A 25,241-nucleotide genomic window follows, 5' to 3' on the forward strand; every position below is an offset into this window, starting at 1 on the left:
CTATGTTATATTGTAGTGTATGACTTGTATTGTGTTAATTCTTTTGCAAGTATATCATTCATAATATATATATATTAGGCGTTGGACCCTAAGCACGGTATCTGTGTATTTCTTATAGTGCTAAGTATTCTCAGAGCGTCGGTGACGCTCAAACAGCTTTTAAGTTAATAAGGTTACACTATGTTGCATCTACACCCTATCTCTACACAAAGGTTTTACAGCATATTACATTGTTTATGGTTTAGATATAAAGGTTTAACATTGTGAGCGTCAGCGCCGCTGGTGATCTCCTCGTGGTCCCGAGCGTCCGCTACGCTATAGCGAATCATTACGTTAGACGGCAGCCAATAGCGTGCCTGCCTGTGATCTCTTGGCCGTGAGCGAACGTGACGCTTGAGCGTCTCGACTACGGCTAAGCGATTGCTACGCAACGAGCGTACCCTTACGGTACTCCATACGTGAATAGCGTACAGTGTTCTTAGACCTCATAAAGGGTTTTATATAAGATAAATATTTAGCTTTATCAATTGGCGGCTCGCCCGTCCTTCACATATCTGCACTGGGTAATTTCAGCAGACATTATCCAGCAGCAAAGGGCGGGAGGTCATATTCCTCGTAGTGCTGTTTGGATAAGCGTCTGCTTCACTTAGTAAAGGGTGTTGAAGGAATCCGGGACCGGAGGTAAGAACAAATCGATAGTGTCTTTTTAAAACTGTTTATTTCTGTCTTGCGTACACACGCACGCATATCTGCATTTCTTTTCATTCGTGTATTTTCATATATCACTCTCCTGTTTGCCATTGTATAATTGATAAACGTACTAAGAGAGATTTGCCGCTATATTTTATAGTTAAAAGGTAAAGGTAATACAGTTAAGGTATAGAAATACACACAGCTCTACCTAAAGGTAAAAGGAGAGATTGGTGTGGTGTGCGGTAGATGATCGAGGATCATCTACATTGATAAAACGTGTTAGTTGTGTTACGGTGGACAAAGACTGGTGTACACGTGTCTCTAACAAAGGGAGACTCGCGTACGCAAAGGCCGACGCACGCAGCGTAAATTACGCAACGGAGCGTCTGGGTACGCCCACGTAACGCAAGTCACACGATAGTGTTGATTTTTAAATAGCGCAACAAGCGATAAATAGCGCAACAAGCGATAAATAGCGCAACAGGCGGTAAGTAGCGCAAATCTATTTTAAATTCGAAATTTAAATTAACAGATCCTTCTCCTAATTTGTAACACATCTGGTCTAAAGAGAAATTTCTGCGCAGAAATAGAAATAGAAGCAAAAGTGTACGTGTGGTGAGTGAGTGTTTTGTATATATAAGTTTATACAATTTTACAGGTTGAACCACAAGAAGTCGAGTTCTCGCAGAGGTACATACGTGTAAGTGACATACATGGTGGCTAGGGAGGCATCCTTGGTTAAACATAAAATTTGAGCATTAGAGTGTAGCAAACCAGGAGGTCATACTGTAACAGACCAGGAGGTCAGACCAGGAGGTTGCATAACAGACCAGGAGGTCTAGGTACAGCAGACAAGGAAGTCTGCTATAGAGTCCACAGGCACAACACCAAAGAAAAGGGTTGGTGCAACACCCATATAGGCCATACAAGCTCTTGCTGAAGGAATTCGCAGCCGCAATTTTCGATTCCGCTGGTCGCTCCGTACATAAGATTAGTTGCTTATGTGCTGAACGATTGTACCGCACGTAATTGTGTGCATTAGTAAACCTGACCGGTACTATTTGTGTACGAAGGTCATAAACGCTATTTGTACATTCTAACGTGATTTGTGTAATTTTTTATTTTTTCAAAAAGGGAAGTTCGCTGGTCACTCAGGAACTATCTGACAACCACACCTTTACTGGAAAGGGTTAATGCTCTTCGGATCACACCCACATGTTCCAGTAAACAAAGGTTAATAGGGGCCCTGGGTCGAGTACGCCAGCACTATATCAGTGTGATCAGGTCGTATTGGTCGGCGTGGGCGAGTGAGTGAGGTGCTCGGTAAACTTCACCGCCAACCTATCGTGAATATCTTGGTTTTTTGTAAGGTTCCGTAACACCTGCAAATTGTCAGGAATCGACTCACCAAGCTGACATCCGTCCGCCGTTGCGGACTCCGACCTGGCTCCCTGCGGTCACCTGTCGTCCGTGTCCCTGCCTCTGGACGCCATCACGGGCCTGGGAGCGCTCCTGAGACAGCAGGCGTGTAGCACGCCGCGTTCCCGCTAGGCCGCGGCATGGGCGCCGCCATGACAGTTCACAACAACCAGCATACAGCGGCCAATCCGGTGCTTGGCCGCACCCACTTTCCTTCACTCATCCAATGCCTGTGCACCAAGGGGTACATAAGAGACTGCAGGATCAGTCTGCAGGCATCCTGGACTTTGTGTCACTCCTGCGACCCATGTGAAAGGATCTGTACCTGTTCCTTCCGTGTTCCTGGCTCTCTACTGAAAGACTTGTACTCCTGGTTACTCTGCACAGCTCCGTGGAACTTCAAGGCCCAGCAATACCTGCAACTTCAAACAGGCTTCACACTCATCACCACCTTGTGTGCTTCAGCCTTGCAGTTGAGACTGACTCCAGGTGTGCTCCATTCCTCCACCTGTGATACAGCTTGCTGCTGTCAGTGCTTCACCACCTGCACTGTGGATAGTCAGACTCCTGCCTCTGCTACCAGGTTTGCCATTCAACATCTCACTGCCAAGTTTCATGTTTAAAACCTGCACTGGTTTCCAAACCAGAATCATCTCTACAAACACCTGTTCTTCTGTTTAACATATTACCGGTTATTATTTCTCCAGTCATCTGTCATCCTGTTGCCATAGACTTTCAGCTATTACGCTGTGTGATTGACATTTCCATTTGTTATTATTATTTCTGCTGCCATTCTGTTTATATCATCTGCTAATAAATATCATTGCGCTCATGCGCAGGAACGTTATCCAGCCTCCTCGTTTTCTCCCAGCTACCTCCACTGACCCACTAGCGCCCCCTCCGGGGACACAGCCAAAACACAATCTGACAGTAAGTCCAGGATCGATGGACTCGGATGGTGGACGGAGTGTGGGGTCAGAGGCCTTGCAAAATCTGGTCTCCCGTCTGGATGGTCAAGAGGCTGCGCAGCAGCAGATGTTTCAATTCCTGCAAGGGATGTCCTCCCGGATTGATACACTACAGCAATCCCTGCCTAGTGTACTCACTCCTACTGTTCCTGTTACTCCAGCACCTGCCAGTGCTGTGAGTTCCTCTATGCCGGCTGCATCAGCTCCAGTGTCACGTCTGCACCTGCCCGTGCCAAGCAAGTATGATGGCAGTCCAAAGTTATGTCGCGGGTTTCTCAACCAATGTGAAATCCAGTTTGAGTTGTTGCCACATAATTTCCCCACGCCAAGATCCAAGGTTGCCTACATCATCTCCTTACTTTCTGGATCTGCTCTGAGCTGGGTGTCTCCTCTGTGGGAACGTGCTGACCCTCTGATTAACAACTACACAGACTTCGTGTCAACCTTCAGACGGATCTTTGACGAGCCGGGTCGTGCAACATCAGCTTCCGCTGACCTGATTCAACTTTGTCAAGGTACCCGTAGCATGGGACAATATGTCATTCAGTTCCAGACGTTGGCCGCAGAGATTCAGTGGAATAATCAGGCCCTGGTAGCAGCTTTCTGGCATGGACTTTCTGACCGGATCAAAGATGAACTGGCGACCCGCGACCTTCCTGTACAATTGTCTGAATTGATTTCCTTGTGCATTAAGTTGGACTCTCGCATCCGCGAACGCAATAATGAACGCGCTCGGAGTGAGCCACGCAGATCAAGGATGATACCTTCGGTACAGTTCCAGTCTCCTTCTTCTGACGAGCCTATGCAGGTAAATAGGTCCCGCCTAACTCCTGAAGAGCGGACAAGAAGAATGCGTGAGAGTCTCTGTCTGTACTGTGCGGCTGCGGGCCATCAGATTAACTCCTGCACAGTGCGTTCGGGAAACGCCAGATCCTGACTTGTAAAGGAGGAGTCAAGTTGGGATCTTTTAGTCAAGCTCCTTCTAAACAAGACCTTATCCTTCCTGTGACGTTAGAGACTTCAGTTGGGCTCCAGTCCGCATCAGCATTAGTGGACTGTGGAGCTGCAGGTAACTTCATCACCCAAGCTGCGGTAAATAAATTTTGCTTATCTATATGTGAACTTTCCTGTCCAGTTTATATTACCGCTGTGGATGGTAGTCGAATCTCCAAGGGGAATATTTCTCATCAAACTGCCCCAGTGGTTCTGGGAGTTGGATTCCTACACTCTGAACTGATTAAGTTCTTAGTCATCCCTCAAGCCACCCAGGAGATCGTCTTGGGCATGCCCTGGCTCCAGCTACATAATCCACAGTTTGACTGGTCAACGTTGCAGCTTACCTCATGGGGTTCACATTGCCATCAGTCCTGTTTAGCCCAAGTGTGTCCCATAAAGTCTACCGAAGTTAAGACACAGTCAAGTCTCCCAGCAGTTTATCAAGATTTCTCAGATGTCTTCAGTGAGAAGGCCGCTGATGTCCTACCGCCCCATAGGGAATGGGATTGTCCCATCGATCTCCTTCCTGGCAAGAAGCCACCTAGGGGGCGCACCTACCCGTTGTCTGTTCCTGAAACCGAGGCGATGAGTGAATATATCAGGGAGAATCTACAAAAGGGATTCATCCGCCCTTCATCATCACCCGCTGGTGCAGGTTTCTTCTTTGTTAAAAAGAAGGATGGAGGACTGCGTCCATGCATTGACTACCGGGGTCTCAATGACATTACCATTAAAAATAGTTATCCATTACCACTCATTACCGAATTATTTGACAGAGTTAAAGGAGCCCGCATCTTCACCAAGTTAGATCTCCGCGGTGCCTACAATCTCATCAGAATCCGGAGTGGTGACGAGTGGAAGACAGCTTTTAACACTCGAGATGGCCATTACGAATACCTGGTAATGCCATTTGGGTTGAGTAATGCTCCAGCAGTGTTCCAACACTTTGTGAACGAAATCTTTCGTGATGTCCTGTATAAGTACCTCGTTGTTTACTTGGATGATATCCTCATCTTCTCCCAAGACCTGCCATCTCATCGTCTACAAGTCCGTGAAGTCCTCCGACGTCTTCGTGAGAACCGGCTCTACGGTAAACTTTCTAAATGCACCTTTGAAGTTCCCTCTATACCCTTCCTGGGTTATATAATTTCCGGATCGGATCTTCAGATGGACCCGACAAAATTGGAAGCTATTGCCAATTGGTCCATTCCAAATTCTCTCAAGTCTATCCAGCGGTTCCTGGGTTTTGCCAACTACTATAGGAAATTTATTCGGGGATTCTCCACTCTCATCGCTCCTATTACCAACCTGACTCGGAAAGGGGCAAACCATTCCAACTGGTCAGAAGAAGCCTTAGCAGCCTTCCAGAAGATCAAACTGGCCTTTATGTCTGCTCCAGTTCTGTCTCAGCCAGATGTAAACAGACCGTTCGAGTTGGAGGTGGACGCCTCTACAGTTGGGGTTGGAGCTGTTCTCTCCCAGAAGGGAACCGATGGGAAAGTCCACCCTTGTGGATTTTATTCTCGCAAATTCCTTCCTGCAGAAGCTAACTACTCCGTTGGAGACCAAGAACTACTGGCGATCAAGCTGGCTCTCGAGGAATGGAGATACCTCCTAGAAGGGGCCAAACATCCGTTCAACATCTACACGGATCATAAAAACCTGCTATACTTAAAGGCAGCTCAGTGCCTTAATCCTCGCCAGTCCAGGTGGGCTATGTTTTTCTCACGTTTTAATTTTAAGCTTCATTTCCGCCCAGGTTCGCAGAATGTTAAAGCTGACGCTTTATCCCGATCTATGGAATCCGAAGAGGAAACGCCTGACTCAGTGCCTCATTCCATCCTGAGTCCAGTGGTGTTCGCTGCATCTCAAGTCTCCCCAGCTCCTCCTCCTGGTAAGACTTTTGTTTCCCCAGAACTCCGTCCCAAGTTGCTATCTTGGGCTCATCAATCCAAGTTCACCGGTCATCCTGGTGTCCTGAAGACCTTCAAGTTTCTCTCCGAGACGTACTGGTGGCCTAAGATGAAGGCTGACATCAAGGATTTCGTGGCATCCTGTCCTAAGTGTGTGCAGCATAAGACTCCTCGTCAGTCTCCAGCAGGTCAGTTACAACCATTGTCTGTTCCTAGTCGTCCCTGGTCACACCTGTCCATGGATTTTATCACCGACCTTCCTCCTTCTCAAGGATACAATACCATCTGGGTTGTAGTGGACAGATTCACCAAGATGGCTCATTTTGTTCCTCTCCAGGGTCTCCCTTCTGCCCCGAAACTTGCCCAAATCTTCCTACGGGAGATTTTCCGCTTACATGGTCTACCCTCGGAAATAATATCTGACCGGGGGGTACAGTTTGTAGCGAGGTTTTGGAGGGCCCTCTGTTCTGCCATGCAAGTCAAGCTGAAGTTTTCGTCATCGTACCATCCTCAGACGAATGGGCAGACAGAGAGGGTTAATCAAGAACTTGAGACGTTTTTAAGATTGTATGTTTCATCTTCCCAGGATGACTGGTTCGATCTGCTCCCATGGGCCGAGTTTGCCCACAACTTCCGCTATCATACTGCTACTGAAACAACACCATTCTTCGCAGTATATGGGCAACATCCCCGTGTTCCAGACTTCCAAGAACTCCCTCATATGGATGTTCCTGCTGCCACTACTGCTCTGACTCAGTTCTCATTAATTTGGAGAAAGATTCACGTGTCTCTCAAAAAGGCCTCCAGCCGGTACAAGTACTTTGCCGACCGCAAGAGACGTGCGGTTCCTAACCTGAAACCTGGGGACAAGGTTTGGCTGTCAACCCGTAACCTCCGTCTTAGGGTTCCGTCCATGAAGTTTGCACCCCGTTTCATTGGTCCTTTCCCTGTCGAAAGAGTCATCAACCCTGTGGCCTATAAACTGAAGTTACCACCTTCTCTTCGAATACCTAACGCTTTTCATGTTTCTCTCCTCAGACCTCTAGTCCTGAACCGTTTTCAGAGTGCCCTTCCAGTTGGCCCCAAAATTCGAACTCAGCGGGGCGTGGAATTCGAGATTGGCAAAATTCTGGACTCTCGTTGCCGGTATGGACGTCTCCAGTACTTGGTCGATTGGTCCGGTTATGGCCCAGAGGAAAGAAGTTGGGTAAATTCATCGGATGTCCATGCTCCAAGGTTGGTCCGTGTCTTCCACAGCACTCATCCATCCAAGCCACGTGGGTGTTCGGTGTCCACCCTTAAAGGGGGGGTACTGTCAGGAATCGACTCACCAAGCTGACATCCGTCCGCCGTTGCGGACTCCGACCTGGCTCCCTGCGGTCACCTGTCGTCCGTGTCCCTGCCTCTGGACGCCATCACGGGCCTGGGAGCGCTCCTGAGACAGCAGGCGTGTAGCACGCCGCGTTCCCGCTAGGCCGCGGCATGGGCGCCGCCATGACAGTTCACAACAACCAGCATACAGCGGCCAATCCGGTGCTTGGCCGCACCCACTTTCCTTCACTCATCCAATGCCTGTGCACCAAGGGGTACATAAGAGACTGCAGGATCAGTCTGCAGGCATCCTGGACTTTGTGTCACTCCTGCGACCCATGTGAAAGGATCTGTACCTGTTCCTTCCGTGTTCCTGGCTCTCTACTGAAAGACTTGTACTCCTGGTTACTCTGCACAGCTCCGTGGAACTTCAAGGCCCAGCAATACCTGCAACTTCAAACAGGCTTCACACTCATCACCACCTTGTGTGCTTCAGCCTTGCAGTTGAGACTGACTCCAGGTGTGCTCCATTCCTCCACCTGTGATACAGCTTGCTGCTGTCAGTGCTTCACCACCTGCACTGTGGATAGTCAGACTCCTGCCTCTGCTACCAGGTTTGCCATTCAACATCTCACTGCCAAGTTTCATGTTTAAAACCTGCACTGGTTTCCAAACCAGAATCATCTCTACAAACACCTGTTCTTCTGTTTAACATATTACCGGTTATTATTTCTCCAGTCATCTGTCATCCTGTTGCCATAGACTTTCAGCTATTACGCTGTGTGATTGACATTTCCATTTGTTATTATTATTTCTGCTGCCATTCTGTTTATATCATCTGCTAATAAATATCATTGCGCTCATGCGCAGGAACGTTATCCAGCCTCCTCGTTTTCTCCCAGCTACCTCCACTGACCCACTAGCGCCCCCTCCGGGGACACAGCCAAAACACAATCTGACACAAATTATGGGGGCCAGTTGTTCAGGAAGGGGGCGATCAACCTCGGTTCGGGTTGATTCTATAAACCGACCAGTCGGGTCGGCAAGGTACGTAATGTGTGAAAAGTACGGAAGTCACACAGAAGCTTTATGTGATGAATGGGAGAGAATGACAGTACATGACGGGGAGAAATTCCCAAGAGTAGGTAGCTTCAGCACAGAAGTGTTAACGAATTTAAGGAGAAGGATATGTCTCATTAAATCAGCAAAGAGACGAATCAAGCATTATGATTATTTGCAGTTGTGGCAACAGGAGGGTGACATACAGAGAGGATTGGCTCAGGCGGCGGGATCTGGCTCTATCAAGAAACTGATAGCCACGGCCCCACCGCCACCATACATATCAGGAGAGAAATTGGTTGCGGAGAATGACGCACTAAGGTGTAACAAACAAACACTTAGCAACTGTGTAAATGTTAAAGATAATGTTAACCAATTAACCAATGCAAGTATTAACCCGTGCAAGTTGTACCCTGTTTTGAACTTTCCCCAGGAGTGTGATCAAGAAGACGAATCGGCAACAATATCGGCGCTCTCTCTAGCAGCCACCATAGCAGAGACAACAGTAGGCACGGCTCCACCCACGAGATTAGTAACAAAAGCCCCTAGCGGAGGGATAGGTGAGGTCGTATCTACAGGTAAGTACGGCACCATACACTACGCTGAAACCATTTCACCACAGGCTGTAGAACCTACACAGAGTGATGTTAGTAAACTTAATCCTGTTAGGGTAATAGCAGTGCCAAATGGGAAAACTGACACGACAGGAATCACACCTGTTAGGAACATTGCCATGTACAGCCCATTTTCCCGAATGGAATTAAGAACCATAGTGTCTGAGTTCCCTGACCCTAGGAAAGACTTAGTTGCCAGCCAGAAATACATCAGAGACCTAGGGAACACTTTAGAGCCCAATAACAAAGACTGGCAGGTTTTGCTGAGGGCATGTTTACCCTCAAATGTCGATGCAGCTCAATTTTTGGCTGACTGTGGATTAGATCAGGATGTACCTCTTACAGATGTGTACAACAAAGATAACGTAAAAAGAATAAGTTTACAGTTAAAGGAGTATTTCCCAGCAGTAGTTAAGTGGAACAAGATTTTCTCCATTAGACAGAAAGAGTCAGAAACTGCTGCAGAATATTTTCACAGGGCATTACTAGAAATGGCAAAGTACACAGGTATAGAGGACATTAAAACAAACATAAACCATCGAGAAGTAGCAGTATCGGTACTGATGGATGGTTTAAAAGAGTCATTAAAGACTAGGGTACAGACCACACAACCATGTTGGCGAGGTCTGTCTGTGGCTACTTTGAGAGAGGCTGCTATTGATCACGACCGGAATATCACCAGACACAGGGAGTCACAAGGTGATAAGTTAATGTCAGTAAGTATACAGGCCCTGACCACAAAACAGCCTGTGTTAATATCACCAAACCCTGTGGGTAAGTCAAATGTGGTAACATGTTATTTTTGTCACAAACAGGGACACTTTGCACGAGACTGTAGATCGAGAAATGTACCAAAATCTTATCAACCCCCTAGACAACGACACGACACACGACATTGGGATCAGGGTCCACAGAGACGGAGTTATGAGCCACATACAGGGGAAACAAAAAGATACCCCCCGAACAGAGACTGGCACGCCTCTGGTAGTTCCCAGCTAACTCCCTCACAAGTAGTTGCTGCCAGCGGGATTCAGGGAGGTCACCATACCCAATAGGGGTGTGGCCATACCTGTAATCTGCAGCCAGTAAAATTGATTGCAAGCCTTGGAAGTGAACCCGAAATTGCAATTAATGTAGCTGGTAAATCATTAAACTTTCTTGTAGATACGGGGGCGGCCAAATCAGTGATAAATTCGACAGTGGGCATGAGAACCACTGGTAGGACAATTCCAGCCATGGGAGTAACAGGAGTAGTCCAGCATTACCCTGTTAGCAAGCCAGCCGAGATTACAATAGGGCCTTTACATACCAAGCATTCCTTTTTGCTGGCTGCATCGGCACCGACCAATCTCCTGGGAAGAGACTTACTGTGTAAAATGGGGTGCGTCATTTATTGTACTCCTGAAGGTGTATTCTTAGACATACCTGAGAATCACGCCCAGGAAGTGCGAGACATGTTAGACACCCCATCAAAATTAATGTCACATGCCATTATGACAAATAGGACTCCCTCCCAAGTAGAAGAAATGACATCTCAGATACCAGAGTCACTTTGGACTAAAGATGGACAGGACACTGGATTAATGGCAAACGTAGCTCCGGTAGTCGTACAAGTAAAAGATGGTAGGATAGCTCCAAAAATCCCACAGTACCCTCTGAAGCCAGAGGTGGAGTTAGGAGTTTACCCAGTAATAGAGCGCTTGCTACAACAGGGCATTCTGGTAAGAACGTCCAGCACTGCCAATAGTCCCATCTTCCCTGTGAAAAAGAGTGGGGGGAGGGGTTACAGGCTAGTGCAGGATCTAAGGGGGATTAACAAAATAGTTGAGAGTCAGTTCCCCGTAGTGCCAAATCCAGCTGTCATCCTTATGCAAATCCCTCCCACTGCGAAATTTTTCACTGTTATTGACCTCTGCTCCGCTTTCTTTTCGGTACCTCTGCACCCTGACAGCCAATATTTGTTCGCATTTACATACAGAGGAGTCCAATACACATGGACTCGATTACCACAAGGTTTCATAGATAGTCCAAGTATATTTTCTCAGGCTTTGCATGATTGTTTACAGTCTTTCCAACCAGTGAGTGGATCAGTATTAATACAGTACGTGGATGATCTACTACTGTGTTCTGATTCATTGGAAACATCCCTGAAGGATACGAAACAGCTCCTGTTTCATCTTTCAGACACAGGACACAAGGTTTCCAAAGACAAGTTACAATTATGCCAAACTAAAGTAAAATATTTGGGACACTGCCTAACATAAGGACTGAGACACCTGACCGCTGATAGAATTCAAGCAATTAGAGACATGACTCTGCCACAAACCCAGCAACAGATCAGAACGTTTTTAGGAATGTGTGGGTATTGCCGTAATTGGATCCCAGGGTTTTCCATTCTAGCGTTACCCTTGCAGGAGATGGTCTCCTCAAACAAACCTGATCGGATTTCGCATACAGACGAGTCTGAGACGGCATTTGAGAGACTTAAACAGTGCCTAACGCAGGCACCAGCATTGGGTATGCCAGACTATGGGAAACCCTTTGAACTATATGGAACAGAAAGTGCTGGTTGCGCGGCAGGCGTACTAACCCAAAAGCACGGTGATGCCAGCAGGCCAGTAGCATATTACAGCGCTCAGCTAGACACGGTAGCGCGATCCCTCCCCACATGCTTGCGAAGCGTTGCTGCGATAGCATTGCTAGTAACGAAAAGCGAAGATGTCGTGCTAGGTCACAACCTCACAATTCATACACCACATGCAGTGTCAGCCTTGTTAAATTCTGCCCAAACCAGGCACGTCTCATCAGCGCGGTTTACAAGATGGGAATTGGCACTAATGGCCCCCGTAAACATCACCATAAGGAGATGCAGTGCATTAAATCCTGCAACATATCTCCCAGGTGTGCCTGGACAGGCACAAAGGGTGGAGGATGAGAGTGGTGGGGAAGGAGGATTTAATACAAAGGAAGACACACATGATTGTATGGAATATTTGACCCAAAATTTTACCGCAAGGCCTGACATCAGTGACAACCCACTGGAAGATGTAGAACTTACGTTCTACACGGATGGTAGTTGTCATAGACAGTCAGACTCGGGAGATTTGTGTACTGGATACGCAGTCGTAGATGACCAAGGCACCATAGAAGCGGAACCGCTAGGCCCACCTCACTCAGCCCAGGTTGCTGAACTGGTCGCCCTAACCAGAGCATGTGAATTGGCTAAGGGCAAATCAGCCAATATCTACACCGATTCTAGATACGCATTCGGGGTAGTCCATGATTTCGGAGCCCTATGGCGCCTCAGAAATTTCATGACGGCAGCTGGTACACCGATAGCGCATGCAGCTCACATAAAAAGGCTTCTAACAGCGATACAGGAACCCGACAGAGTGGCTGTTATCAAATGTAAAGCACACACATATAGCCAAGACCCAGTATCACTTGGTAACAGCCGAGCAGACGAAGCTGCTAAGTTAGCAGCTGGTACCCCCAGACAGACAGACACCACACAACTGATGGTATTTAATACCATCAACACACAGAAGTTGTGTGAGATGCAAAATTTGTGTTCCACACAGGAAAAGGCAGTCTGGAAGGCAAAGGGATATGGCCAGGAGTCCTCAGGACTCTGGACGGATGGACAAGGTAAACCGGTGGCCCCCAGAGCATATCTTCCATGCTTAGCTGAGGCAGCACACGGGCTGACTCATCTGGGCAAGGAGGGAATGTGCAAGTTGGTAAGAGCATATTGGTGCGCCCCAGGATTTTCATCTCATGCAAGTAAGAGAGCAATGTCATGCCTTACCTGTTTGAGAAAGAACATCGGAAAAGCAATACCAACAGAACCATCTCATATCCCACCTACAGGCGGCCCTTTCCAGGTAATACAGATTGACTTCATTCAATTACCCCCTTGTCGAAATTTGAAATATGTACTTGTTTGTATAGATGTTTTCTCAAATTGGGTCGAAGCATTTCCGGCGGCCACAAATACCGCTATGTTTACTGCTAAGAAAATTGTGCAGGAATTTGTATGTAGATACGGTATCCCTAGAATAATTGAGAGCGATAGGGGTACCCATTTTACAGGTGATGTCTTTCAAGGAATGTGTAAGTTGATGGGAATTGATAGCAAGCTGCACACTCCATACCGTCCACAGGCGAGTGCGAAAGTGGAAAGAGTGAACAGCACTATTAAAAATAAACTGAGTAAAGTGATGGCAGAGACAGGATTGACATGGCCAGAAGCTTTACCCATTGTACTGTACAGCATCAGAACCACTCCCAGGTCCCCTCTTAATCTGTCTCCCTTTGAAATCTTGTTTGGTCGACAACCGCATGTTATGATTAACCCTCAGGATGATTTGAAGTGTAACAATGAAGTGACTGTAAAATACTTGATTAACATGAGTAAACAGTTAAGGAATCAAAATGATAATCTGAAGTTGGTGATTCCTGATTTACCAGATAGTAATTGTCATGACATTGAACCTGGGGATTATGTAATGATACGGAATTTTCTACGCTCAGGTTGCCTTATTGACAGATGGGAAGGACCATACCAGGTCTTATTGACTAGCACTACAGCATTGAAGGTTGCTGAGAGAGAGACTTGGGTTCATTCGTCCCACTGTAAGAAGGTTGCTGATCCAGAGAGGTCCCGTGATAAGGAACAGACGGCAGAGGTTGTATCACTGGAGTGTCTGTTCCAGGAGGATTGAGGCGGCACCTGAGCATTGAAAATCACAAGACCAAAAGCAGTTGTCGATCCCCTGTTCCCTTTCATTGTTTTTCTCCAACTTCCCATCCCCTCTCCCTCAAATTATTTTTTCCCCCTTCTCATTCTTCTCCGTTTCCTCCTACAAGATGGACTTGCCCCAAGAGACTGTGATCCGGATTTTCCTGTTGACCATGATGTTGACCAGAGCAGTCTGTTCCGGCGAGAGTACCATGGAGGTCGAGAGAGGTTCTGGAATGGGTTCTGATGATAAAGATGGAGGCGTAGTTTTCCAAGAACAACTTAACCAACAAGTAAAGGCGAGTATCAGAAAACGATCCGATAGCATTGACAATAGAAGGAATTGTGAAGGATTGTTAGCTGAAGAAAACTGTATCTGTAGGCTCTGTGACAACGTAGTGGAGGATGGGTGCATTAAGAAATGCCAATCCAGTTTTAATATCCATATGGACCGGCATCCATTGAGTGACTATCACTCCTTAGTGGGTAGTGTGTAAAATAAAACAGATTGTTGGGTATGCTCTCAAGTACCTCAAGGTCATAGCAAATCAGGGCTAGTACCATTTCCTTTAACGTTAGGGGAGGTACTTGAGTTAAGTGGTGGGAGACCGGTGGACAGGAGGTTTAATATCTCCAGCCCTCCTAGTTTGAAGCTCCACCAATACCATGTGGAGAGGTCCCTATTATGTTTTAACATCTCCAATCCCCGAAAGCCAGGAAATTGGGAAGTGTCATGGAGTAACCAAACCATAACCTTTTCGCATAGAGCAGATAGAATGCCTACAGATACAGAGCTTATACGCCACATAGCCAGTAGAGGAAAATCTTTCCGGTATAGGTATACCTTAGGAAATAGGATTACGAGAGTTGGAGAGGTATCACCAGGATACTGTGCACATATCGTACAACCTGATACGTGTACTAAGCAGATGGAAGAATTAGGGTTAGGAGATTTCACATGGAAGGTGTGTAATATGGTTATGTCCTACTCCGTCCCATATGTTCTCCCCGATGATGCATATTTCATATGCGGGAGAAAGGCGTATAAGTGGCTTGCCCCAAACTCTGAAGGATTGTGTTATATTGGAAAAGTACTGCCTGAAGTAATGACTGTATCACATGACAAAATGAAGGACATACACCGTGGTGCCCAAGCTCCTTATACTCACACCCATTACGAGCACGTAGTTAAACGGCACCTGATAGAAAGAACAGAGCATCCGGCCTCTGACATGATCCATGAATCCACCGGGATTCAGTTTCTAATCGCGTTAGACATCACTCGCACCGCCAGAGGAGTGTTGAATTATAAATACATATCTGCGCTTGCAAATTTGTTAGATAATATCACTGAAATGTATGATGACACGTTTAGGTATACTGGAAGAGAACTTCAAGCTTATAAAACAGAACTGGTACAGCATAGAATGGTTCTTAATTACCTCACAGCAGTGACAGGCGGATATTGTGTCACACTGGCAACACAATACGGCGTGAAATGTTGCACATATATTACGAATAGCACCGAGGACCCGGTCGAGGTCATAGACCAAAAGATGGACGATATTCTCCAACTGAAGTGGGAATTTCGCAGGAGACACAATCTCACTCTTGCTGCTGTAGGTAATGAGCTGACTGGTTGGGTGTCATGGTTGAACCCGTGAAATTGGTTCTCTGGTTTAGGAGACTGGGCTCAAGGAGTCATAATGGATGTTGGGAAGTTTCTCCTATGTATCTTAGGTGTTATCATAACGATTGGCTTGATATTTAGATGCGGTCAGGCTTTAACGAAGTGTAAACGAAGTACCAGGGTGATGAGTTTAAGGAGTGAGGAAACTGTAATTCCAATGGATTTGATTTATGACCCAAATGTAGAAACAATGATGTGATGAAAATGCGATTTCTACGGTCCGTTTCTTTCACCTGTTTTTCCGTTTCCTCCAAGGTAAAAAGACCCACTTGGACGAGGAATTTGATGAGCCGATATACAGACAACAGATGGATTAAAGAAGAAGCTTTGACAACCTGATACACAGATTTTTGATGAACTTTGCCATAGATCCCCAGTTTCCCTAGAAATTTTAAAATTACGCTAGCCCAACACTTTTGTAAATCTATGGACATTGACAAAGCTTTTGCTCGCACCTTATGGGCAAAAGCACAAAGAAGACTGCATTCAACAGACACCGAACAAGACTTCAACCGACAAATGTTCATTTACCTGACATAGAATACCACTGCATTTACCGTAATTATGTCTTTTCTTCATCTCTACAACCTTCAGGTAATTGCACACATAGTATAGGGAATACAGGCACAGATATCAGCAATCACATATTCCCCCATTCATGTATCATCAACTAAAATGTGCTCCCCCATTTTGTTACAACCAAAAGCCGAAAAGATCTCGGTAAAGTTTGACAGCCCATCCACAGACCCGTACCACGGGATAAGAAGGAATTCAAATGTATACTTCGCAATACCTCGAAGCTTGATGTACAACACTTACGGCACGATGATACATGACCCCCCAAACATGGATTCATACACACATGCTTCTACTATCTCACTAGGTCATACCCTCTTCACACCTTCTCCTCTCTCCTCCCTTACCCAACCATGGAAATGTATTAACCCCTGACATATATTTTTCTCTGTTTGAAATGTTTTAGGAAGTGGCAGTTATTGTTGACTGCCAAAGGGTGGACTGTCAAAGTCAGAAAAATATCTCTATACACACTGCCATATTTGCACCTCACACAGGTCTGCGCTGCGCATGCGTACGCTCTCCCGTGCGTGCGCATACTCACAGTCGCGGGCACCCGCAGGCGCACGGTATGCGTATTTACGGTAGAGTTTATGTGATCGTAGCGTGCGACTCAATCGTTACATATTTTAACTATATAATGTATTTTGTAGATCATGGTCCCTTTGATAGATTCTGAAAGTTTAGTTAATATAGCATGTTCCTGGACGGGGGGATCCCTCTTTGTATTGTACGAAGGGTCTAACCGGAGTCATACAGTGGTGTTTAGTACCCATCGGAAGAACATTTAAAGAGCAATATTCCGGTGTTGGTTTAGAGCGGATTAATCGCTCGTGCGAATAGTTATGGACATAAGAAGTTTATGTCCATTTACTATTATTTACTCTTACTTAGCCATGCGGCGGGAAACCCAGTTTCCCTCCCACCTGAGCTGTTGGAAATCGTCACAGCCCACCTGTATGAATCAACCTATGACCTTTTGTTATAGTGCGAAGCCGAATTCCTGTGTCCAATGAACAATGAGATTGTAGGGACCATTGAATTGTATTGTGTGTGGGGCATAAATAGACAAGCCGATCACATCCAGCTCACTCTTCAACGGTTATCATTGCTGAAAATCGGGAGCTGGATGTCCAGAGGCGCATGCGATCGTTTCCCCTTGTGCGTAAGTGTTTCTCCGCAACCATATTGTCTTTCCTTGTTGTTATGGGCCATATCTCTCTCTCTCTCTTCTCCTCTTTCTCTCGTAATCCCTTGAACGTAATAGTATTGTATTGTATTTCATGTATAGTTATCTGGTTAGGTAGTCTATGTTATATTGTAGTGTATGACTTGTATTGTGTTAATTCTTTTGCAAGTATATCATTCATAATATATATATATTAGGCGTTGGACCCTAAGCACGGTATCTGTGTATTTCTTATAGTGCTAAGTATTCTCAGAGCGTCGGTGACGCTCAAACAGCTTTTAAGTTAATAAGGTTACACTAGGTTGCATCTACACCCTATCTCTACACAAAGGTTTTACAGCATATTACATTGTTTATGGTTTAGATATAAAGGTTTAACATTGTGAGCGTCAGCGCCGCTGGTGATCTCCTCGTGGTCCCGAGCGTCCGCTACGCTATAGCGAATCATTACGTTAGACGGCAGCCAATAGCGTGCCTGCCTGTGATCTCTTGGCCGTGAGCGAACGTGACGCTTGAGCGTCTCGACTACGGCTAAGCGATTGCTACGCAACGAGCGTACCCTTACGGTACTCCATACGTGAATAGCGTACAGTGTTCTTAGACCTCATAAAGGGTTTTATATAAGATAAATATTTAGCTTTATCAGGTCATATCTATCTCATATCTATCTCCCTACCTTATATCTATATAGGTCATATCTATCTCATATCTATCTCCCTACCGTGTATCTATATATGTCCTGTCTATCTCATATCTATCTACGGGTTGGGTATGAAATACCGGCTGTTAGCATGCCAACAGTTACAACACCGAGTGCAGCATCCCGACACTGTACACGGGTAAGTATTGTACCCCTCTCCTGCCCCCTACCATAACCCTTGGGGGGTGCCATCTAGGGCTAACCTGTGGGGAGGTGGCGGCTACGGCTAACAACCCCCCTTAGTGCATATACCCTGATACTCTCCTTCGACATTCCGGCAGTCTGTGTTTTGGTGTCTGTCACACAGCCGCCAGAATACAGGCCGCCGGGACGCCGACCACATCCCCTATCTCCAATTTATTATTCTTTTAGTAACAGTTTCTTCGATAGCGCAGCAAATTCTGTTGCGCTTTATATTTGGAAACAACAGAGATAAAACAAAACTGGGTAATAACAGTCATAGAGGCAGGAAGGCCCTGCTCGCAAGCAGGGGTGTACCGAGGGTGTCTCCAGCGGAGCGCGAGCTCTGGGCACGGAATAGTTAGACGGCACGCTGCCACCCACCCACACACCCTTCCCACAGGCCACTGTACTGGCAGCTACAGAACAGGAGAAGCAGGGGGCACACACTGACTCAGAGACTAGGTAGGGAACAGGGCAGGCCAGAGGCGACAGCAGGAGACACTGACAGCGGGCACATGCCGGAGCTCTGCCCACCCTCTTTATATGTCTCACTGTCTGCTTGTAGCTGTGCAGCAGGGTTACTTCTGTCCTGCCCAGGCTGCTGTGCCATCTCTCTGCCCCGGCTGCTGCAGCACTTCTCTCTACATTGATGTTGCAGCACCTCTCTCTGCCTCTCAGGAAATTCTGGGACATTATTTTCATTGAAGCATAGTGGGATTATCAGGTCTGGATATCAGTTCTAGGGTTAAGGCATTGGGGACTATGGAATAGTGTATGTGGGGGTGGGGCAATTTTGATGCAGTATTTTCATTGAGAGTTTAGGGAGGGTTTGGGTCTGTAGGGGGTCACATTTGGGGCATTATTTTAATTGAGATATTTGGAGATTATCAGATTACCATGAGCTCCACAAGGTCTACAACCACCCATGTCACCAATTTAGGATTTTTAAATAGTGTTTCTTTTCAAATGTAACATGCCACCACGTGTTGGCTAGGCCTCCAATTCAGTATAGGGGAGGGTGGCACCAAAACATGCCCTTGCTCCGGCCACCTTGGCGCCTAGCTACACCTCTGCTATCTCACATACAGTATTTCTGATATTTATGTATTTATCTCTTTATTTCATATCTATCTAAGGGCAGATTAGATGGGCCAAGATCTTCTTATCTGCCAATAATTTATATGTATCTAAGATGGTGCTACTCCTTAAACTTTTGTACACTTTCCATAATTCACCAGTTCTTCTCCCCTCTGCTATTTACAGACAGAAAAACTATCTAATTTCTTCCCTGGCTGTGGGACAATGTGTTCCCTCCCTCACGCGCAGGTTCTTGACTCATTTCCCTAATGGTTTGTTGTAACAGTTTCACCGGGTTACTGCTAATCCTTACCATACTCTTCTAAAAGAAGTGCTAGTATTGTGCGGTTGCAGGGGGAGGATCTTGGAATTACAATGACAGTAGTTTGAGTGCCAAACTCCAGCTCATCTTGCAATCCCATGGTCCAGCGTCCCACAGCCTGCTTCAGAGAAAATGATTCAATGGTAAGTGACCAAAAATCCTCTTTTTGCAAATTAAGCTGAAAGTTGTCAAAAATGTCTGTCATGGCAAGTCTGACTGCGCATTTAGACTGTTCTAACTTAACAAAAAATGAATATTGCGTTGGTCCATGGTGGCTGTGCCACTACCAATTCTTAAAGAACTGGTAACCCCATCGCCAAGGGGCCACGCCCGATAGCCATGCAATAACAGCCACGGGTGGGTTTCTTTGCCTTAGGTTCCCAAGCCTGAAATTGGGTTTCTTTGCCTTAGGTTCCCAAGCCTAAAATTGGGTTTCTTTTGCCTTAGGTTCCCAAGCCTGAAATGGGGTTTCTTTTGCCTTAGGTTCCCAAGCCTGAATTTGAGCTACTTTATGGTTCTCAAGCCAGAGCTGCAGAATTTTCATCAATGCTCACCACAATTACTGTTTACTGTTAGCCTCTACCACCTCTGATGGGAGGCTGATCCACTTTTGAGGCCGCACCGCCGGTTTTGGTAACGGGGCCTGTCCAGTATGATTTTAAGCTGATGTAATATCCTTCTGTCCACCCTCAGCTTTAAGATCCTCAAAGACCTGGGCAAAATACTGGGGGTCAGCATGGAAGCGGAGCATCTTTGCACTCATTAGGTTGATAACATAGAGGCAACGACTCCAAAAGGCTTCCTTCGAGCATTCAACAGGGAACGGCATCAGTGGGTAGGAGAGCTCACTGCCCACGTATGCATAGGATACATACAGACATGTTGATAGACTTGCGATTAGCTCCCACTCGCTGAGCAGCTCGGATGACATGACCTCTCGGCAGAGCATGTAGAGAAACACTAGATTGGTCGGAGTGATGAAACTGACATTCCGCCAGTATTGATAGAGGAAGTTGTCAACAGCGGTTATCCATAGAGCAATATATGTTGGTGATAACTCCACGAATTCTTTACACCTGCGGCAGAGGAACTCCATTAGACAGCTGAACAGGTCGCTGGTCGATGCCTGCACTATATTGGATTTTGCAGGTGAGCGCACTTCCTGGTCTCTACCAGGTTCCTTGTCAGGAGCATCATGTGAGGCCTGTATTAAGGCTGGGAGATCCACACAGGATAGCATGGAATCCTTCCTGCTCTCAGTGATGAGGTGGGTAATGTTGGTTCCACCCATTTTGCCTTGCCTCCTCTTAGACATGAATCTCCTAAAGCGCGCAATGAGCGAACGTCTCTCGGCAGGTCTTGCAGTCTCGCTGTTCTCAGTGCGATGGTTCCCACTTGAGTCCTCATCAGGCCGCCTCGCCTTGCGGCAGCACGGAAATGGCATACAGTTCCACATTCTTATTCAAGGAATGCCAGCAAATCCGGTGTCTGTAATCTGTGGTGAGTCTGATTGTAAAACGTTATCCAATAGCTACGGTCTGTTTCCAGCACGTGACTGATGCTGCTCGGTTCAACACTGGGCAGCAATTGAGTCCAGCAGGTCGTAATCAGAGGTTTTCCCTGCTTGCTGTGGCATTGTGACATCACTGTGATGCAACTGAGCTGGTGATTGTGATGCGTTGTTCATGCAAATGAGCTGGTGACTTTTGTGCCTTTATATGAAAATGAGCTACATGTAGGCAATTCAACAAGTGCTGAAAATTGGTGAAAATGTAGAAGGTATTATCCCCTCATTACAGCCCTGTAAGGGAGGGAATATATGTAAAATAATTAAATTATAAGATATTTTGAATAATCTGAGAGATAAATAATTAGTTGAAAATAAAACAAATACAAAATTATTTCCCTTCAGCAATGGATCCATAACGCTTCTCCTACTCTTTCTGTGTTTTAAGAAAAATGATTCTTCCTTTTAATACGAGATAACGTCAGATGCTTTCATGTCTGTGAATGTAACGCTGAGATAATAGCGGGTCACTGGCTATGTCAGTTGGCACTGAAGTAATAATGTAACAGAAACTGAGGGTGTATGGCTGAATATTGGACATTTGGTGGATACATGCGATGGATGCTTAGAATCAGCACCTGATGTATTTTCTTAATAATCTTGTGCCTATCCTTGTTATGTAGTTTCTTTTCTTATATAATGTAGTATTGGTAAAACTGACCCTGTAGGTAAGTGCACAGTGGATCACAGACTTGTATCCTTCTAATGCGACACACAGTTCAGTGGCTGACTATGTTGCAGTCTGCTGTTTCCTAAAGCATGGCTGCAGGACACATCACACACTTACACTGTCACCCCATATCTATCTCCCTACCTTATATCTATATAGGTCATATCTATCTCATATCTATCTCCCTACCTTATATCTATATAGGTCATATCTATCTCATATCTATCTCCCTACCTTATATCTATATAGGTCATATCTATCTCATATCTAACTCCCTACCTTATATCTATATAGGTCATATCTATCTCATATCTATCTCCCTACCTTATATCTATATAGGTCATATCTATCTCATATCTATCTCCCTACCTTATATCTATATAGGTCATATCTATCTCATATCTATCTCCCTACCTTATATCTGTATAGGTCATATCTATCTCCCTACCTTATATCTGTATAGGTCATATCTATCTCATATCTATCTCCCTACCTTATATCTGTATAGGTCATATCTATCTCATATCTATCTCCCTACGTTATATCTGTATAGGTCATATCTATCTCATATCTATCTCCCTACCTTATATCTATATAGGTCATATATATCTCATATCTATCTCCGTACATTATATCTATATAGGTCATATCTATCTCATATCTATCTCCCTACCTTATATCTATATAGGTCATATCTATCTTTCTACCTTTTAGCTGTATAGGTCATATCTATCTCCCTACCTTATATCTGTATAGGTCATATCTATCTCATATCTTTCTCCCTACCTTATATCTGTATAGGTCATATCTATCTCATATCTATCTCCCTACCTTATATCTATATAGGTCATATCTATCTCATATCTATCTCCCTACGTTATATCTGTATAGGTCATATCTATCTCATATCTATCTCCCTACCTTATATCTATATAGGTCATATATATCTCATATCTATCTCCGTACATTATATCTATATAGGTCATATCTATCTCATATCTATCTCCCTACCTTATATCTATATAGGTCATATCTATCTTTCTACCTTTTAGCTGTATAGGTCATATCTATCTCCCTACCTTATATCTGTATAGGTCATATCTATCTCATATCTTTCTCCCTACCTTATATCTGTATAGGTCATATCTATCTCATATCTATCTCCCTACCTTATATCTATATAGGTCATATCTATCTCATATCTATCTCCCTACCTTATATCTGTACAGGTCATATATATCTCATATCTATCTTTCTACCTTATATCTATATAGGTCATATCTATCTCCCTACCTTATATCTGTATAGGTCATATCTATCTCATATCTATCTCCCTACCTTATATCTATATAGGTCATATCTATCTCATATCTATCTCCCTACCTTATATCTGTATAGGTCATATCTATCTCCCTACCTTATATCTGTATAGGGGATATCCGCTCATATCTATCTCTCTACCTTATATCTGTATAGGTCATATCTATCTCATATCTATCTCCCTACCTTATATCTGTATAGGTCATATCTATCTCATATCTATCTCCCTACATTATATCTGTATAGGTCATATCTATCTCATATCTATCTCCCTACCTTATATCTTTATAGGTCATATCTATCTCATATCTATCTCCTTACATTATATCTATATAGGTCATATCTATCTCATATCTATCTCCCTACCTTATATCTATATAGGTCATATCTATCTTTCTACCTTATAGCTGTATAGGTCATATCTATCTTCCTACCTTATATCTGTATAGGTCATATCTATCTCATATCTATCTCCCTACCTTATATCTGTATAGGTCATATCTATCTCATATCTATCTCCCTACCTTATATCTGTATAGGTCATATCTATCTCATATCTATCTCCCTACCTTATATCTAAATAGGTCATATCTATCTCATATCTATCTCCCTACCTTATATCTGTACATGTCATATCTATCTCATATCTATCTCCCTACCTTATATCTGTATAGGTCATATCTATCTCCCTACCTTATATCTGTATAGGTCATATCAATCTCATATCTATCTCCCTACCTTATATCTATATAGGTCATATCTATCTCATATCTATCTCCCTACCTTATATCTGTATAGGTCATATCTATCTCATATCTATCTCCCTACGTTATATCTGTATAGGTCATATTTATCTCATATCTATCTCCCTACCTTATATCTATATAGGTCATATATATCTCATATCTATCTCCGTACACTATATCTATATAGGTCATATCTATCTCATATCTATCTCCCTACCTTATATCTATATAGGTCTTATCTATCTTTCTACCTTATAGCTGTATAGGTCATATCTATCTCCCTACCTTATATCTGTATAGGTCATATCTATCTCATATCTATCTCCCTACCTTATATCTGTATAGGTCATATCTATCTCATATCTATCTCCCTACCTTATATCTATATAGGTCATATCTATCTCATATCTATCTCCCTACCTTATATCTAAATAGGTCATATCTATCTCATATCTATCTCCCTACCTTATATCTGTACAGGTCATATCTATCTCATATCTATCTTTCTACCTTATATCTATATAGGTTATATCTATCTATTATCTATCTCCCTACCTTATATCTGTATAGGTCATATCTATCTCATATCTATCTCCCTACCTTATATCTGTATAGGTCATATCTATCTCATATCTATCTCCCTACCTTATATCTATATAGGTCATATCTATCTCATATCTATCTCCCTACCGTGTATCTATATATGTCCTGTCAATCTCATATCTATCTACGGGTTGGGTATGAAATACCGGCTGTCAGCATGCCAGCAGTTACAACACCGACTGCAGCATTCCGACACTGTACACGGGTAAGTATTTTACCCCTCTCCTGCCCCCTACCATAACCCTTGGGGGGTGCCATCTAGGGCTAACCTGTGGGGAGGTGGCGGCTACGGCTAACAACCCCCCTTAGTGCATATACCCTGATACTCTCCTTCGACATTCCGGCAGTTTGTGTTTTGGTGTCTGTCACACAGCCGCCAGAATACAGGCCGCCGGGACGCCGACCACATCCCCTATCTCCAATTTATTATTCTTTTAGTAACAGTTTCTTCGATAGCGCAGCAAATTCTGTTGCGCTTTATATTTGGAAACAACAGAGATAAAACAAAACTGGGTAATAACAGTCATAGAGGCAGGAAGGCCCTGCTCGCAAGCAGGGGTGTACCGAGGGTGGCTCCAGTGGAGCGCGAGCTCTGGGCACGGAATAGTTAGACGGCACGCTGCCACCCACACACACACCCTTCCCACAGGCCACTGTACTGGCAGCCACAGAACAGGAGAAGCAGGGGGCACACACTAACTCGGAGACTAGGTAGGGAACAGGGCAGGCCAGAGGTGACAGCAGGAGACACTGACAGCCGGCACATGCCGGAGCTCTGCCCACCCTCTTTATATGTCTCACTGTCTGCTTGTAGCTGTGCAGCAGGGTTACTTCTGTCCTGCCCAGGCTGCTGTGCCATCTCTCTGCCCCGGCTGCTGCAGCAC

General features: G+C 44.9%; 1 protein-coding gene across 1 annotated transcript; it reads right to left on the reverse strand.

Annotated features, from left to right (window-relative positions):
• Window positions 1-20,109: 20,109 nt before the first annotated feature.
• Window positions 20,110-20,907, reverse strand: LOC134944013 (cyclin-dependent kinase 5 activator 1-like). The gene has a single exon (XM_063932556.1). The coding sequence runs from the start codon at window positions 20,905-20,907 to the stop codon at window positions 20,110-20,112; it is 798 nt and encodes a 265-aa protein (XP_063788626.1).
• Between the last annotated feature and the right edge of the window lie 4,334 nt (window positions 20,908-25,241).

This window comes from Pseudophryne corroboree, chromosome 7 (assembly GCF_028390025.1).
Source record: "Pseudophryne corroboree isolate aPseCor3 chromosome 7, aPseCor3.hap2, whole genome shotgun sequence".
Classification (NCBI taxonomy): Eukaryota; Metazoa; Chordata; class Amphibia; order Anura; family Myobatrachidae; genus Pseudophryne; species Pseudophryne corroboree.

Bases quoted from the DNA above. Each gene is read 5' to 3' on its own strand.
- LOC134944013 (XM_063932556.1), bottom strand. From the start codon at position 20,907: ATGTGGAACTGTATGCCATTTCCGTGCTGCCGCAAGGCGAGGCGGCCT.